The following is a 16,953-nucleotide window of genomic DNA, read 5'->3' on the forward strand; positions in this document are numbered from 1 at the left end:
AACCTCATCATCCTTGAGATGTTTCTAAAAGTTGTCGTAAATTCAATTGATTGGACATGATTTGGAAAGGCACACACCTGTCTATATAAGGTCCCACAGTTGACAGTGCATGTCAGAGCAAAAACCAAGCCATGAGGTCAAAGGAATTGGCTGTAGAGCTCCGAAACAGGATTGTTTTGAGGAACAGACCTGGGGTAGAGTACCAAGACATTTCTGCAGCATTGAAGGTCCCCGAGAACACAGTGGCCTCCATCATTCTTAAATGGAAGAAGTTTGGAACCATCAAGACTCTTTCTAGAGCTGGCAGCCCAGCCAAATTGAACAATCGGGGGAGAAGGTCCTTGGTAAGGGAGGTGACAAAGAACCCGATGGTCACTCTGACAGAGCTCCAGAGTTCCTATGTGGAAATGGGAGAACCTTCCAGAAGGACACCCATCTCTGCAGCACACCACCAATCAGGCCTTTATGGTAGAGCGGCCAGACGGAAGCCACTCCTCAGTAAAAGGCACATGACAGCCCGCTCGGAGTTTGCCTAAAGGCACCTAAAAGGACTCCCAGACTATGAGAAACAAGATTCTCTGTTCTGATGAAAATTAAATTGAACTCTATGGCCTGAATGCCAAGCGTCACATCTGGAGGAAACCTGGCACCATCCCTACGGTGAAGCATGGTGGTGGCAGCATCATGCTGTGGGGATGTTTTTCAGCGGCAGGGACAGGGAGACTAGTCAGGATCGAGGGAAAGATGAACGGAGTAAAGTACAGAGAGATCCTTGATGAAAACCTGCTCCAGAGCGCTCAGGACCTCAGACTGGGGCAAAAGTTCACCTTCCAACAGGACAACGACCCTAAGCACACAGCCAAGACAACGCAGGAGTGGCTTGGGGACAAGTCTCTTAATGACCTTGAGTGGCCCAGCCAGAGCCTGAGACTTGAACCCGATCGAACATCTCTAGAGAGACCTGAAAATAGCTGTGCAGCGACACTGCCCATCCAACCTGACAGAGAAACTCCCCAAATACAGGTGTGCCAAGCTTGTAGCGTCATACCCAAGAAGACTCAGGGCTGTAATCACTGCCAAAGGTGCTTCAACAATGTACTGAGTAAAGGTTCTGAATACTTATGTAAATGTAAAAAAATTATACATTTGCAGAAATGTCTAAAAACAAGTTTTTGCTTTGTCATTATGGGGTATTGTGTGTAGCTTGATGAAATAATAAAATAAAAAACGTTTTAATCCATTTGTAATGGTCTGGGTGTAGCTGGTGCAGAGGAGTCAGGTGCAGGACAGCAGGGATGAGAACCACAAGTAACTTTACTCAAATATTCCAATAACATGTCGTAATACCGAGCCCACAATAACGGACCGAACATACATAAAACAATCACGCACAAAAACCATGGGGAAAACAGAACATGTAATTTGGGAATTGAAACCAGGTGTGTAAAACAAAGACAAAACAAATGGAAAATGAAAAGTGGATCGGCAATGGCTAGAAGGCTGGTGACGTCGAACGCCGCCGAACGCCGCGGAACTCCGCGTAAGTCGTGACACCATTACTGAATACAGCTGTAACGTAAGAAAATGTGGAAAAAGTGAAGGGGTCTGAATACTTTCCGAATGCACTTTATTGGGTATATAGATGGGGTAATCATTTAAAAAATCATGTTAACCACAATTATTTCTTAAATAGTGAGTCCATGCTACTTATTGTGTGACTTGTTAAGCAAATGTTTACTCTTGAACTTATTTAAGGTTGCCATAACAAAGGAGTTGAATACTTATTGACTCAAGACATTTCAGCTTCAATTTTTTATTAATTTGAAAAAAAAACATTCCACTTTGACATTGTGGGGTATTGTGTGTAGTTCAAGGGCACAAAATCTGAATTTAATCCATTTTAAAGTCAGCTGTAACACAACAAAATTTGGAAAAAGTCAAGGGGTGTGAATAGTTTCTGAAGGCACTTTAATTAGTCCCGATGAAAGAATATGCAATAAAAAAAATGGTAAGCCCACCTCTTCATAAAGTCTCTTTATCGCAATTACAACTGATCAAGCTTACACACGTGATGTGATCTATGTTTATTAATTTATTTAACCTTTATTTAACTAGGCAAGTCAGTTAATTAAGAACAAATTCATATTTACAATGACGGCCTACACCGGCCAACGCTGGGCCAATTGTGCACTGCCCTATGGGACTCCCAATCACAGCCAGTTGTGATACAGCCTGGAATCGAATCAGCGTCTGTAGTGATGCCTCTAGCACTGTGATGCAGTGCCTTAGACCACTGCGCCACTCGGGAGCCCTAGAGACAAAACTCAGTTTGTCAATGACCACATAACTCAGCAAATGTACAGTTGGTGGAAAAATGTGTGACATGTTTTTTGATGGGGAACAGAAAGGTGAGAATTATAAAGCTTCTTACACTGGAAATATTAGATGAGGTTCATCTGCAGAGATACTACATGTGTTAAATGATGTGTGATGAGAGCAGTTCGGCAAAGACTTCCTTCGCAATGGAAAGGTCTAAACCCCTTAATACTCACCCTCCTCCGTCACATAAAGATGCACGCACACAACAAACACAATACATGTTAACCCCCGCATCTCTGAAACAATTGTTTGATGTATGACATTAAAAATACAGCAAATGATGATTGAAAATACATCCCAGTCAAAGATAATTCTAGGGGATGAAATTCTATTTTTATCCATTATTTCAGTTCCTAATTTATTATATTCAGTTACTACTAAACAGATTAAAATAACATAACATTGTAATAGGCCCACTAAGCTGAAAAATAATTTTCCACAGAGAATGAGAAATAATAAATAATAATATTATTTAATAAAGGAATATACATATTTTCCAGATACTCGGATTAGGGAGATTAACCACATCACATAAATGGATTTAGTTAATTCCTCTGATCTATAGAAATTGTATTTATGTCACCATTCCTCTGACTTAAACGATATATTTAACTAGAATTTTAAAACAGTGACTCAAAGCCAATTGAATTACTATGAATCTTGAAAAGCCAGATGTATTATAATCCACACTAAAATGTAATAATTAAGTGAGGTTGCAGAGTGAAGGGTGGGTGGATAAGAGCGGGGGGCATTTTCTTGCAGTGGCTAGTTAGTTTCAGTTTCCATTATAAAGGGAAATTTCTTCTGATCACTGGAACGATAAAGGCTGTGTATATAAGGGGCTCCTTCTCTCAACTCCTCGCAGTACCTCTCTCTCGTCTCACCTCGTATATCTCTTCACACACTCAAATCTTATCTCCAGTCCTCCATCTCTTCACACCAGACAGACTCATCTCTACCAACAGTTGTACCAGCAGCTTGAACACATGACCATGAACACCAGAATACTCCTGCTCCTTGCTGTCACCATCTGTATCACAGTCGCCCAGCGTGAGTCTACCTCTTTTTACCATAATTGTTATTACTATGGTATGGAACGTTTATTACATGATGTTTACATTTTTCAGCATGGTAATTGTTTTTTGTATTGCAATTTTAGTCATTCCAAGTAGCTCGATTGTACTCAATTCGTTGCCCACTGATTCTCTGTATAGGTCCTGTGAGCCAGCGATGTTTGTGTCGGAAGGTACGGAACAGCTTTGGAGCTCCAAACACTGTTGAGGACATCCAGATCTATCCGCCAACTCCCTCCTGTGACAGGCTGGAGATCATGTGAGCATATATAATCTCGTCAGTTAGGATGAGGATGATGATAATATGACGACATCAATTCAAATTAAAGTCATTGCGAAGTATATCAATAATAGAATATCAATTTAATCATTCTATATCTTGATAGTGTTAGCCTTAAGAATGGAGTGCAGTACTGCCTGGACCCCAGTATGAAGAAGGTGCAGAGACTTCTCACTCGCCTGATGTGAGTCATGTAAACCATTTTTTTTTCTGTTTACAATTTAGGAGTGTCATAATTTACTGTACAAAAGATTAAATCATTCTTTAAAGAACTAACATTGTTGCATTCATTTTTTTATTATTTAGTACAACAGTTTGTTGAGGACGTATGAGTGAAAGGTGCATGGGCTTGTCTCACCATCGTGTCCAATTGCTTAATTCACAGGAAGAAGTCCTCTCCCCCAACTGTCCCCACTCCAATTGAGGCCATCTCTAATGAGAGAAGCATTGACTCTGCTGATATCTGATTCCCTATCTGATTCCCTGTCTCAGACTCCCTCTACGACTCTATTTAGCAGGGTTTCCCAAACCCGGTACTGGGGCCCCCACTTGCTGCATGTTTTGATTTTTGCCCTAGCACTACACAGCTGATTCAAATAACCAACTCACAGTCAAGCTTCGATTATATGAGTCATCTGTGTAGTGCTAGGGCAAAAACAAAAATGTGCACCGGGGGGGGGGGGGGGGGGGGGGGGCAGGACCGAGTTTGGGAAACCCTGCCACATTGGACCAGCTTTGACTCACAACAAATATGTTGTTATCCTGTAAATCCTGTCCCACTCTGAATGTTTAAGACCAAGTCAATGTCAAAGCAGTTTAATGCAGAAGCTTCTTGTTCTAATTAACTTTATACTTCTATTTTGTACTTTTTTTAAATTTCATATGTCTGTGTTGGGATGTTATGCTTTTATTGTGTTCTGTTTTGCACAGTTGTTGTCTCAAATTATTTAAAATACTTGAATAAATCTATTTTCTCATGATTTTTTATGAGTTTCACTGGATAATTTTGTTATAAAGCAAAATGTATCAAATGAGAAGGAACATTGTTAATTGTTCTGAACCTGGAATCTTGTAAATAGTGCCATCTTGTGGCTGCAAAAGAGCAAAGCACTCCACGTAAATAGAGATGCCTGAGAGGTCTAGCTTACAGAAGGAAAGCTTGTACTCTCATGCCACATTGCAGGTACACTGTAGACAAATATGGTAGCCTATACTACGGATGTCCTTTCCAGCTTCTAATAAATCTATGTGTTCTCTGCGTCTTGCATAAACGTTCCTCTGCCTGAGGACTATCACATGCCATGGTCCTAGACGCTCCTACTGATGCTCACAATTAAAGTATCATCGGCAACATGATCCAGCGAGACAGACCGATTGATCATTGCGAGGCTGTGGTTATTTTTGGGTTGATATGAACCATGTTTAGACTATGTTTCCATTCCATGGTGTAGGGGTGTGTCTCTGAGTTTACTTTACACCCCATGGTCCCCAGATACAGACCACACACAAATACAGTAATAGTCTCCTCACTTTTTGGTGCAAATCGGTTGCTATCTTAGAGATTAGTTGTCTTGTCCACTCCAAACTAATCAACATGCATTGCGAGGAAATTCATCCAAAGTAGCTGAAATCTATGAATCTATTGCTACTGTATATACTATGTTGGGTCCAATCCATGTTTTGACAGGTTGTAATGTCATCTGGATTCCTTGCAGTTAACTGAGAAGAGGGTGTACATCTATTTATGATGCCTGAAAATTCCCCAGTCATGTGCATTGGGGAAACTATTGCGTGACTGACTGTGTGTGCTGCCTTTAACAACATTATGCACTAGTAGTAGAGAGGCTAAAGCAACTCAATATCCGGAAGGTGTCCTTCATGTTGTAACATAGTGTATATTTCAACTGTGCTGTTTCATGTACATTCTAAACCTTGATAATCTACAGAATGTAAATTAATGATAAATATTTTTACTAAGAGTGTTACTATATGGTTGATTGGTTGACTATGGCTTTCCAAATCTCCCAACAGTGCTATTTGTAGGGTTAGTTTCAGGTAAATGTTGTGGTTTTACAGACACTCCTGAACCTGTGACCAGAAACAAGCTACATAGAGGCAATACCAGAATAAGTGCTCAAATGATTGTATCTCTTCGCAGAAAAATCTGCAGAGCTGAGATGATTGTACTGAATGCCCAATATACGTAACATTCTGTTGGTGGAAAGAATTATGTATAATTTAACTTTTAAAAAAGTTTTGAATCAAGTGTTGTTTTGTGTATCAGTTCATAAACCATGTGCCATGGAATCGGAATATCAAAAATCTCTTCTCAGCTATTTTGCAACCTGTATGGTGCCGCTGTCAACATTTTGGTCCTCAAATTAAACTGGTATATTGTCTATTTATGCCAATGTTGGTCTTTAATAAAGGGCAGACAAACAAGCTCCATACCTTCTCCCCATTCCACCTGCCTTCTCCATTTTTGCAGTAATGCTGCAGTCAGTTGATTGTAATTTTGCATAGAGCATACATTTCCATATATTTTAGTTAACTGCAGGTGTGACATAACTCCACCATTCCTACTCATAAAATAATTAACAAATAATAATTTTCTTACAGATTTTTTCTGTAATAATGTAATTTTATCATTATATTTGAGTTTAACCATAATATATATTTTTTATATTTGTTATTTCTTTTGGGGGGGGGGGTGAAACTGGAATTAATGTTGTCTGGCTTACTGTTCCAAATTATGAAAAAAAAAATGCTCATACAGTGGCTTGCGAAAGTATTCACCCCCTTGGCATTGTTCCTATTTTGTTGCCTTAAAACCAGGAATTAAAATAGATTTTGGGGGGGGGTTGTATCATTTGATTTACACAACATGCCGACCACTTTGAAGATGCAAAATATTTTTTTATGGTGAAACAAACAACAAATAAGACAAAAAAACTGAACTTGAGCGTGCATAACTATTCACCTCCCCAAAGTCAATACTTTGTAGAGCCACCTTTGCAGCAATTACAGCTGCAAGTCTCTTGAGGTATGCCTCTATAAGCTAGGCACATCTAGCCACTTGGATTTTTGCCCATTCTTCAAGGCAAAACTGCTCCAGCTCCTTCAAGTTGGATGGGTTCGCTGGTGTACAGCAATCTTTAAATCATACCACAGATTCTCAATTCGATTGAGGTCTGGGCTTTGACTAGGCCATTCCAAGACATTTAAATGTTTCCCCTTAAACCACTCGAGTGTTGCTTTAGCAGTATGCTTAGGGTCATTGTCCTGCTGGAAGGTGAACCTTCGTCCTAGTCTCAAATCTCTGGAAGACTGAAGAATTTCCCTGTATTTAGTGCCATCCATCATTTCTTCAATTCTGACCAGTTTCCCAGTCCCTGCTGATGAAAAATATGGTGTTCTCGGGGTGATGAGAGTTGTTGGGTTTGCGCTAGACATAGCGTTTTCTTTGATGGCCAAAAAGCTCACTTTTAGTCTCATCTGACCAGAGTACCTTCTTCCATATGTTTGGTCTCCCACATGCCTTTTGGCGAACACCAAACGTGCTTGCTTATTTTTTCTTTAAGCAATGGCTTTTTCTGGCCACTCTTCCGTAAAGCCCAGCTCTGTGGAGTGTACGGCTTAAAGTGGTCCTATGGACAGATACTCCAATCTCCACTGTGGAGCTTCGCAGCTCCTTCAGGGTTATCTTTGGTCGTCTCTTTGTTGCCTCTCTGATTAATGCCCTCCTTGCCTGGTCTGTTCTTGGCAGGTTTGTTGTGGTGCCACATTCTTTCCATTTTTTAAATAATGGATTTAATGGTGCTCCGTGGGATGTTCAAAGTTTCTGATATTTTTTTATAACCCAACCCTGATCTGTTCTTCTCCACAACTTTGTTCCTGAACTGTTTGAAGAGCTCCTTGGTCTTCATAGTGCCGCTTGCTTGGTGGTGCCACTTGCTTAGTGGTGTTGCAGACTCTGGGGCCTTTAAGAACAGGTGTATATATACTGAGATCACGTGACACTTAGATTGTACACAGGTGGACTTTATTTAACTAATTATGTGACTTCTGAAGGTAATTGGTAGCACCAGATCTTGTTTAGGGGCTTCATAGTAAAGGGGGTGAATACATATGCACCCACCACTTTTCAGTCCTACATTTTTTTGAATTTTTTGAATCAAGTAATTTCTTTCATTTCACTTCACCAATTTGGACTATTTTGTGTATGTTCATTACTTGAAATCCAAATAAAAATCAATTTAAATTACAGGTTGTAATGCAACAAAATAGGAAAAACAGCAAGGGGTGAATACTTTTGCAAGGCACTGTATAATTAGAAAAAATATTTGTCTGGAGTAGGCAGCGCCATAAGTAAACTGCGATGTGACTAAAGAGTTAATCAGTGTGATTTTTCCATAAATAGACAGGTATTTACCTCGCCGTAGTTGCAATGGGGTAATGTAAAAGTTGGGTCTTTTAATGATCCAATACGTAATATGGTGCACTTACCATACTTAAGTTTTAGTCCAGAGAAAAATTATCTAGTGAGACTTTGCAGGGATCCAGATTGTGGACTTAAGACAAAACTTGAATCATCGGCATAAATTGACAGTTTGGTTTTAACCCCTAATTTTTAACCCCTTGATATTATTTTTGGATCTGATTTGAATAGCTAAAATGTCTATGGCCATAACAAATCGATATGGAGACAATGGGCAGCTTTGCTTAACTCCTCTTGACAGTTCAGTTATTTCTGAGAAGTAACCATTATTTACTATTTTACACTTGGTGTTACTATACATAATTTTTAATAGTGATGCACCGATATGACATTTTTGGCCGATACCAATATCCAATATTTTCCTTGCCAAAAAAACCCGATACCGATAACCGATATTTAAAATTTTTGCGGCCTTTTAACTATTTAACTTTACTGGAATGCTTAACACACACACACATGGATGCAGTGGTCTAGGGCACGGCATCTCAGTGCAAGAGGCGTCACTACAGTCCCTGGTTCGATCCAGGCTGTATCACATCTGGCGGTGTTTGGGAGTCCCATAGGGCGGCGCACAATTGGCCCAGTGTCGTCCGGGTTTGGCCGGGGTAGGCCGTCATTGTAAATAAGAATTTGTTCTTAACTGACTTGCCTAGTTAAATAAAGGTTACACACACACACACCACTAAAACCAAAAAGTTATTTTGTTGGCATTTACGTATGTCCCCATTACCAGTAAAACATCATCAAAACCTAATTATTTAACTTACTTGCTGTGCTGTTTCGTTGTTAATTTGTTCAGTCGTTTCATTCTCAACCAGGGTTTCTATGGATCTGGTTTGGGTCTTTGCTATGGAATGCCGTTTGGGTCTTTGCGTGTCAAAAAAGAAAACAATGACCAGTAGATAACACTATTTGACGTGTCAAATAAGCTTTTTGACCAATCAGGATGTGAATAAGACTGCACGTCACATAACAATTTAACGCGTTCATAATTTGTTTACGTTGTTATTACACATTGATTACAAAATCACTATTATTTCATGTCACAATGATTCATCGATGCTGGGAAAGTTGTCTCGCGCACCTACAGTGCTGGTCATAAAAAAATCGAGCTTGCTCATGAATGCAAACAATGTTTTTCCCCAAAAACATAGCAAAATGACATAATCTGTTTCAGTAGCTATAGTTAGCTAGCTATCTATATAGCTAGGTGTCATCATCTAAAATAACCCTAATTTATAAGACAGTTTTTATTTGATTAAATGGTGTTCGGACCCATCTATGTGAAGCTAGCCATAATAAGGATTGGCCACAATAGTGGACTTTGCGGTTAGCCTTCAAAATAAAAAATATGGCATCATTCTACTATTTGTATTAATTTGCATCACTGTCAATTACATACTTTTATTTTGAAGACAAACCGCAAATTCCTCTATTCCCTATTGTGGCTAGCTTCACAACATATAACCAAGTCCGGTCGAGCCTCACTAGCCAGATGAAGCTAGGTGGCTACTTATAAAGTTAGCTTTGGGCAACAGGGTTAAGTAGCTGGCTAGCTATTTATTTTCATGAACTTTAGTTCAATTTCAATAGGCGAACAACAAGTGGCAACCTAGCTAATACTTACTCACAAGGATTCCTAAATAATTGCTAAGAGTAATGAAAATGACTGCAGTTTCTACTGGTCATCGTTTTCAGGCTGGTTGTTATGGTACTAGCTAGGTACCAAGCTAAATCTAGCTACCCTAGAAGTTGCGGTCGAACAAATTATGCTTTATTACCAACACGGTATTGTAAACACATCGTTCGTGGCCGGTGTTTGCTTGTTTGCAGACTTTTTTGTACAGCTTTGACAGTGCTACTGTATATTTTTTGACAAGCAAAGAGTATGTATGTTTTGAAGCTTATAGCAGTGATGCTATTACTGTGTAACTCCGGTAGGGCAACATCTGAAAAATAGCGTACTTGGTAGTGTGTACCGGTGCTCGACCAGTCGGCGTAACTCCGGTAGGGCAACATCTGAAAAATAGCGTACTTGGTAGTGTGTACCGGTGCTCGACCAGTCGGCGAAAGCCAACATCACACATGACAGAGAACAGTTGATTGGCAAGGGCAACTAATTCCATTATCTTGCCTTTAATGGATTTCGCCTTTTGAGTTGTCTCGCAGAAATGACTGCTCGACTTGTTGACTGCTCGATCCACACAGCAGACATTGTGGGCAAGGTTATGAATGCTGTGTTGCACGTATAGCGCAAAATATTACATGGCGTCATTACGGCATATGCCTACGTTATATAGGTATGCACGTGAGCTTTTTGCACATCGGCGTTAAAATATTAGATATGTTCACCGATATATTGTGCATCCCTAATTTTTACCCATTGTGTAAGAGATTCTCCAAAATGAAAATTGTCCAGGCATTTACATATAAATTCTAGTCATACTTAATCAAAGTCCTTTTCAAAAGGCTAGGTACAAGGTCGTTAAGGTTCTCATTAGTAGCTTTGAGAATGTCCTTGTATATTGTGCTCTCCCATCAGGGGGCTCTGGCTTTGAAGGACCAACCCTGCCAGGCAGGCACAGAATCTTGAGGGGGCGGTGTTGCTCTGGTAGGTCTCTGACCAAATGTATCTTTCTGTTTTGGCTGCATATAGGCAGCTTACAGCAGGCCCATAAAACAGATAGGGACTTCTCTTCCGTGTATGGGTCGTTCAGGTGGGTGTCTAGGGTATAGGGTTGTGGACCGTTCCATCATGATAGGACAACCATTTCCTTTCTCACTCACTTAACGCCACACTTTTCCAAACACCAAAAACACACACCACATCTTCCATCACAATACATCCACACATACCTACATACTGTGCCTTCTATGTCTTCTGTTTGCTGTATTTTTATTTCCACCATGTTGATTGAGTACTTTTGTGTTACAATTAGCTATATTTGAAGATGTGTTATTTCACCAGTTATCCTTTCTTCTAATGCCGTCTTATCCATTTATAAAATACTATAAATGGAAAATTGAATACTAATTATTTTACAACATTCCCTATCTTGAAAGGTACAGTGTAGTTGTACTTTATTTAACAATTATTTTATTTCATTGCTTTTCCATCTTTTTTTATTATTACAATCCCTACCGTGGCTAGTATTGTGTGTTCCATTATTCGACTCCTCTATGAGTAATTTGTAAGTATACGCTATCTTCCACCGGTCCGAAGGGAACGAAGATGGCTGTAGCTCAAAAATAAGGGAGAGGAACTCTGGAGCTCTGTCAGAGTGACCATCGGGTTCTTGGTCTCCTCACTGACCAAGGCCCTTCTCCCCCGATTGCTCAGTTTGGCTGGGCGGCCAGCTCTAGGAAGAGTCTTGGTGGTTCAAAACTTCTTCCATTTAAGAATAATGGAGGCAACTGTGTTCTTGGGGACCTTCAATGCTGCAGAAATGTTTTGGTACCCTTCCCTGTAACTCAACACAGTCCTGTCTCTGAGCTCTACGGACAATTCCTTCGACCTCATGGCTTGGTTTTTGCTCTGACATGCATTGTCAATTGTGGGACCTTTATATAGACAGGTGTGTGCCTTTCCAAATCATGTCCAATCAATTGAATTTACCACAGGTAGACTCCAATCAAGTTGTAGAAACATCTCAAGGATGAGAAATGGAAACAGGATGCACCTGAGCTCAATTTCACAGGGATGGAGGACTTTGCGGTCATGGATGGAGCACTTCCCGTACCAGAACATGATGCAACCGGTCAGGACAATCTCGGTGCTGCAAAGGTAGTATTTGGAGAGTACTTAGGGTGGCATCATGAATTTCTTCAGCCGTCTTTGGAAGTACAGGCGCAGTTGCGCCCTCTTGACAAGAGTGGTGGTTTTGTTGGTCCGTGACAAGTCCTTGGTGATGTGGACACAGAGGAACTTAAAACTGCTGACTATCTACTGCAGCCCTGTTGATATGGATTGGGGCATGTTCCCTCCTCTGCTTACATATTTCTGAAGTGGCAAGTGAAGTGGCAAGTCTTCGGAAGAAGAGGAGGAGTAGGGATTGGACCAAAGCGCAGTGTGATAGTTTGACATAAAGAAGTTTATTAAAGTAAAGACGAAAACCGAAAACACTTCAACAAACTACAAAATAACAAAACGACGTAGACAGACCTGAACATGGAACTTACATAAATACACGAAGAACTCACGAACAGGAACAGACTACATACACGAACGACAACGAAACAGTCCCGTGTGGTGCAACATACACAGACACGGAAGACAATCACCCACAAACAAACAGTGTGAACAGCCTACCTTTATATGGTTCTCAATCAGAGGAAACGTCAAACACCTGTTGTCACGTTCCTGACCTATTGTTCCTTTTTCTGTTATTTATTTAGTTGGTCAGGGCGTGAGTTGGGGTGGGTTGTCTTTGTGTGTTTTGTCTAGTTTAGGGTGTGTGTATTGTTTAAGGGGTTTTTAGTATGTATGGGGTTGTGTTCAGTGTAGGTGTTTAGGAAAGTCTATGGTTGCCTGATTTGGTTCTCAATCAGAGACAGCTGTTTATTGTTGTCTCTGATTGGGAGCCATATTTAAGGCAGCCATAGGCTTTAGGTGTTTGTGGGTAATTGTCTATGTCAGTGTGTAGTGGTCAGTGTCAGCACCATTTCTGTTTATATAGCTTCACGGTCGTCAGTTTGTTGTTTTGTTTCGTTTGTTGCTCTTCTCAAATAAAAGAAGAATGTATTTCTCAAACGGTGCGTTTTGGTCCTCTCTACAAAGTCAAGACGATCGTGACAGAATTACCCACCAAACCAGGACCAAGCAGCGTGAAAGGATGGAACAGCGCTTAGTGGAGGAATGGACCCGGGAAAAGGATGATTGGAGAACAACCTGGGAAGAGATAGACAGGTGGGCGTGCGATCCAGAGAAAGTGCCGGAGCCTGCCTGGGATTCGCTGGAGCAGTGCGAGGAGGGTTACAGGATTATGGAGCTGGAGAAAGGAGCACGAAGGCGCGGTAGGAAGCCCTCGAGGAAACGCCAAAAATTTCTTGGGGAGGGGCTCATGGGGAGTGTGGCGAGTCCAGATAGGAGATCTGCGTCAACTTCCCGTGCTACCCGTGAGGACCCTAAGAAGGAACCTGTCCCGAGCCATTAGAGCCGCCAGTCAGCCAGGATCTGCCAGAGCCGCCAGTCAGCCATGAGCAGCCAGAGTCGCCAGTCAGCCATGAGCAGCCAGAGTCGCCAGTCAGCCATGAGCAGCCAGAGTCGCCAGTCAGCCATGAGCAGCAAGAGTCGCCAGTCAGCCATGAGCAGCCAGAGTCGCCAGTCAGCCATGAGCAGCCAGAGTCGCCAGTCAGCCATGAGCAGCCAGAGTCGCCAGTCAGCCATGAGCAGCCAGAGTCGCCAGCCAGCCATGAGCAGCCAGAGTCGCCAGCCAGCCATGAGCAGCCAGATCCGTCAGCCAGCCATGAGCAGCCAGATCCGTCAGCCAGCCATGAGCAGCCAGATCCGTCAGCCAGCCATGAGCAGCCAGATCCGTCAGCCAGCCATGAGCAGCCAGATCCGTCAGCCAGCCATGAGCAGCCAGATCCGCCAGCCAGCCATGAGCCGTCCAGCCAGGATCCGCCAGAGCCGTCCAGCCAGGATCCGCCAGAGCCGTCCAGCCAGGATCCGCCAGAGCCGTCCAGCCAGGATCCGCCAGAGCCGTCCAGCCAGGATCCGCCAGAGCCGTCCAGCCAGGTACCGCCAGAGCCAGCCAGCCAGGATCCGCCAGCCAGCCAGGATCCGCCAGCCAGCCAGGATCCGCCAGAGCCAGCCAGCCAGGATCCGCCATCCAGTCCGGTGCTGTCCCTCAGTCCGGAGCTGTCCCTCAGTCCGGAGCTGCCCCTCAGTCCGGAGCTGCCCCTCAGTCCGGTGCTGCCCCTCAGTCCGGTGCTGCCCCTCAGTCCGGTGCTGCCCCTCAGTCCGGTGCTGCCCCTCAGTCCGGTGCTGCCCCTCAGTCCGGTGCTGCCCCTTAGTCCGGTGCTGCCCCTTAATCCAGTGGGGTTAATTTGGATGGTGGCCATTTGGAGGAGGCTACGAAAGCGGGTAGTGACTATGGTGGGGTGGGGACCACGACCAGCGCCAGAGCCGCCACCGTGGACAGACGCCCACCCAGACCCTCCCCTAGACTTTATGCTGGTGCGCCCGGAGTTCGCACCTTAAGGGGGGGGTTATGTCACGTTCCTGACCTATTGTTCCTTTTTCTGTTATTTATTTAGTTGGTCAGGGCGTGAGTTGGGGTGGGTTGTCTTTGTGTGTTTTGTCTAGTTTAGGGTGTGTGTATTGTTTAAGGGGTTTTTAGTATGTATGGGGTTGTGTTCAGTGTAGGTGTTTAGGAAAGTCTATGGTTGCCTGATTTGGTTCTCAATCAGAGACAGCTGTTTATTGTTGTCTCTGATTGGGAGCCATATTTAAGGCAGCCATAGGCTTTAGGTGTTTGTGGGTAATTGTCTATGTCAGTGTGTAGTGGTCAGTGTCAGCACCATTTCTGTTTATATAGCTTCACGGTCGTCAGTTTGTTGTTTTGTTTCGTTTGTTGCTCTTCTCAAATAAAAGAAGAATGTATTTCTCAAACGCTGCGTTTTGGTCCTCTCTACAAAGTCAAGACGATCGTGACACCTGTCCCTGATTGAGAACCATATAAGGCTAATTACACCTGACCTAAACATAGAAACACAAAACATAGAATGCCCACCCCAACTCACACCCTGACCAACTAAACACATACAAAAATAACAGAAAACAGGTCAGGAAACCGACAAGTGGAGGCATAACCAACCATGTAACACATATTAATTAATGTATCAACTCATATTCAACAGGACACAGAGATGTTTGTACTATAAACATAATCACAACATAATCATTTTATAGGTGAATGATTTCCACATATGGGTGACTCATTTCAATCAACACATTTAATGGCTCAATAGCTTTATAGAAATGCTACTCTGTGTTAAACAAACACCACTACTAAAGTTTATGAAACAATACTGGATATATAAATTGTCACCCATAACAAAGCAGAGCTATTTTTCTTGTGTGATATACACTGCTCAAAAAAATAAAGGGAACACTTAAACAACACAATGTAACTCCAAGTCAATCACACTTCTGTGAAATCAAACTGTCCACTTAGGAAGCAACACTGATTGACAATAAATTTCACATGCTGTTGTGCAAATGGAATAGACAAAAGGTGGAAATTATAGGCAATTAGCAAGACAACCCCAATAAAGGAGTGGTTCTGCAGGTGGTGACCACAGACCACTTCTCAGTTCCTATGCTTCCTGGCTGATGTTTTGGTCACTTTTGAATGCTGGCGGTGCTTTCACTCTAGTGGTAGCATGAGACGGAGTCTACAACCCACACAAGTGGCTCAGGTAGTGCAGCTCATCCAGGATGGCACATCAATGCGAGCTGTGGCAAGAAGGTTTGCTGTGTCTGTCAGCGTAGTGTCCAGAGCATGGAGGCGCTACCAGGAGACAGGCCAGTACATCAGGAGACGTGGAGGAGGCCGTAGGAGGGCAACAACCCAGCAGCAGGACCGCTACCTCCGCCTTTGTGCAAGGAGGAGCACTGCCAGAGCCCTGCAAAATGACCTCCAGCAGGCCACAAATGTGCATGTGTCTGCTCAAACGGTCAGAAACAGACTCCATGAGGGTGGTATGAGGGCCCGACGTCCACAGGTGGGGGTTGTGCTTACAGCCCAACACCGTGCAGGACGTTTGGCATTTGCCAGAGAACACCAAGATTGGCAAATTCGCCACTGGCGCCCTGTGCTCTTCACAGATGAAAGCAGGTTCACACGCACATGTGACAGACGTGACAGAGTCTGGAGACGCCGTGGAGAACGTTCTGCTGCCTGCAACATCCTCCAGCATGACCGGTTTGGCGGTGGGTCAGTCATGGTATGGGGTGGCATTTCTTTGGGGGGCCGCACAGCCCTCCATGTGCTCACCAGAGGTAGCCTGACTGCCATTAGATACCGAGATGAGATCCTCAGACCCCTTGTGAGACCATATGCTGGTGCGGTTGGCCCTGGGTTCCTTCTAATGCAAGACAATAATAGACCTCATGTGGCTGGAGTGTGTCAGCAGTTCCTGCAAGAGGAAGACATTGATGCTATGGACTGGCCCTCCCGTTCCCCAGACCTGAATCCAATTGAGCACATCTGGAACATCATGTCTCGCTCCATCCACCAACGCCACGTTGCACCACAGACTGTCCAGGAGTTGGCGGATGCTTTAGTCCAGGTCTGGGAGGAGATCCCTCAGGAGACCATCCGCCACCTCATCAGGAGCATGCCCAGGCGTTGTAGGGAGGTCATACAGGCACATGGAGGCCACACACACTACTGAGCCTCATTTTGACTTGTTCTAAGGACATTACATCAAAGTTGGATCAGCCTGTAGTGTTGTTTTCCACTTTAATTTTGAGTGTGACTCCAAATCCAGACCTCCATGGGTTGATAAATGTGATTTCCATTGATAATTTGTGTGTGATTTTGTTGTCAGCACATTCAACTATGTAAAGAAAAAAGTATTTAATAAGAATATTTCATTCATTCAGATCTAGGATATGTTATTTTAGTGTTCCCTTTATTTTTTTGAGCAGTGTATTTGTTTTTAGATCATCTGACTTACTGCCAGGTTCTCAATTCGATTTTCAGGGTTCTATGTGT

General features: G+C 42.9%; 1 protein-coding gene across 1 annotated transcript; it reads left to right on the forward strand.

The window, feature by feature from the left end:
• The first annotated feature begins 3,312 nt into the window (after positions 1–3,312).
• Positions 3,313–4,343, forward strand: LOC120047500 (C-X-C motif chemokine 11-1-like). The gene is made up of 4 exons (XM_038993032.1): positions 3,313–3,429; positions 3,594–3,711; positions 3,839–3,916; positions 4,118–4,343. Exons 1-4 carry the CDS (start codon positions 3,366–3,368, stop codon positions 4,197–4,199), a joined length of 342 nt encoding a protein of 113 aa, XP_038848960.1. The 5' UTR covers positions 3,313–3,365; the 3' UTR covers positions 4,200–4,343.
• The last annotated feature ends 12,610 nt before the right edge of the window (positions 4,344–16,953 follow it).

Source organism: Salvelinus namaycush, chromosome 5 (genome assembly GCF_016432855.1).
Source record: "Salvelinus namaycush isolate Seneca chromosome 5, SaNama_1.0, whole genome shotgun sequence".
In the NCBI taxonomy this organism is placed as follows: Eukaryota; Metazoa; Chordata; class Actinopteri; order Salmoniformes; family Salmonidae; genus Salvelinus; species Salvelinus namaycush.

Excerpts from the sequence above, each read along its gene's own strand:
- LOC120047500 (XM_038993032.1), top strand. The coding sequence starts at position 3,366 with ATGACCATGAACACCAGAATACTCCTGCTCCTTGCTGTCACCATCTGT. Across the intron at positions 3,712-3,838 it reads TGTGACAGGCTGGAGATCAT|TGTTAGCCTTAAGAATGGAG; the intron begins GTGAGCATATAT and ends ATATCTTGATAG. Across the intron at positions 3,917-4,117 it reads AGACTTCTCACTCGCCTGAT|GAAGAAGTCCTCTCCCCCAA; the intron begins GTGAGTCATGTA and ends CTTAATTCACAG.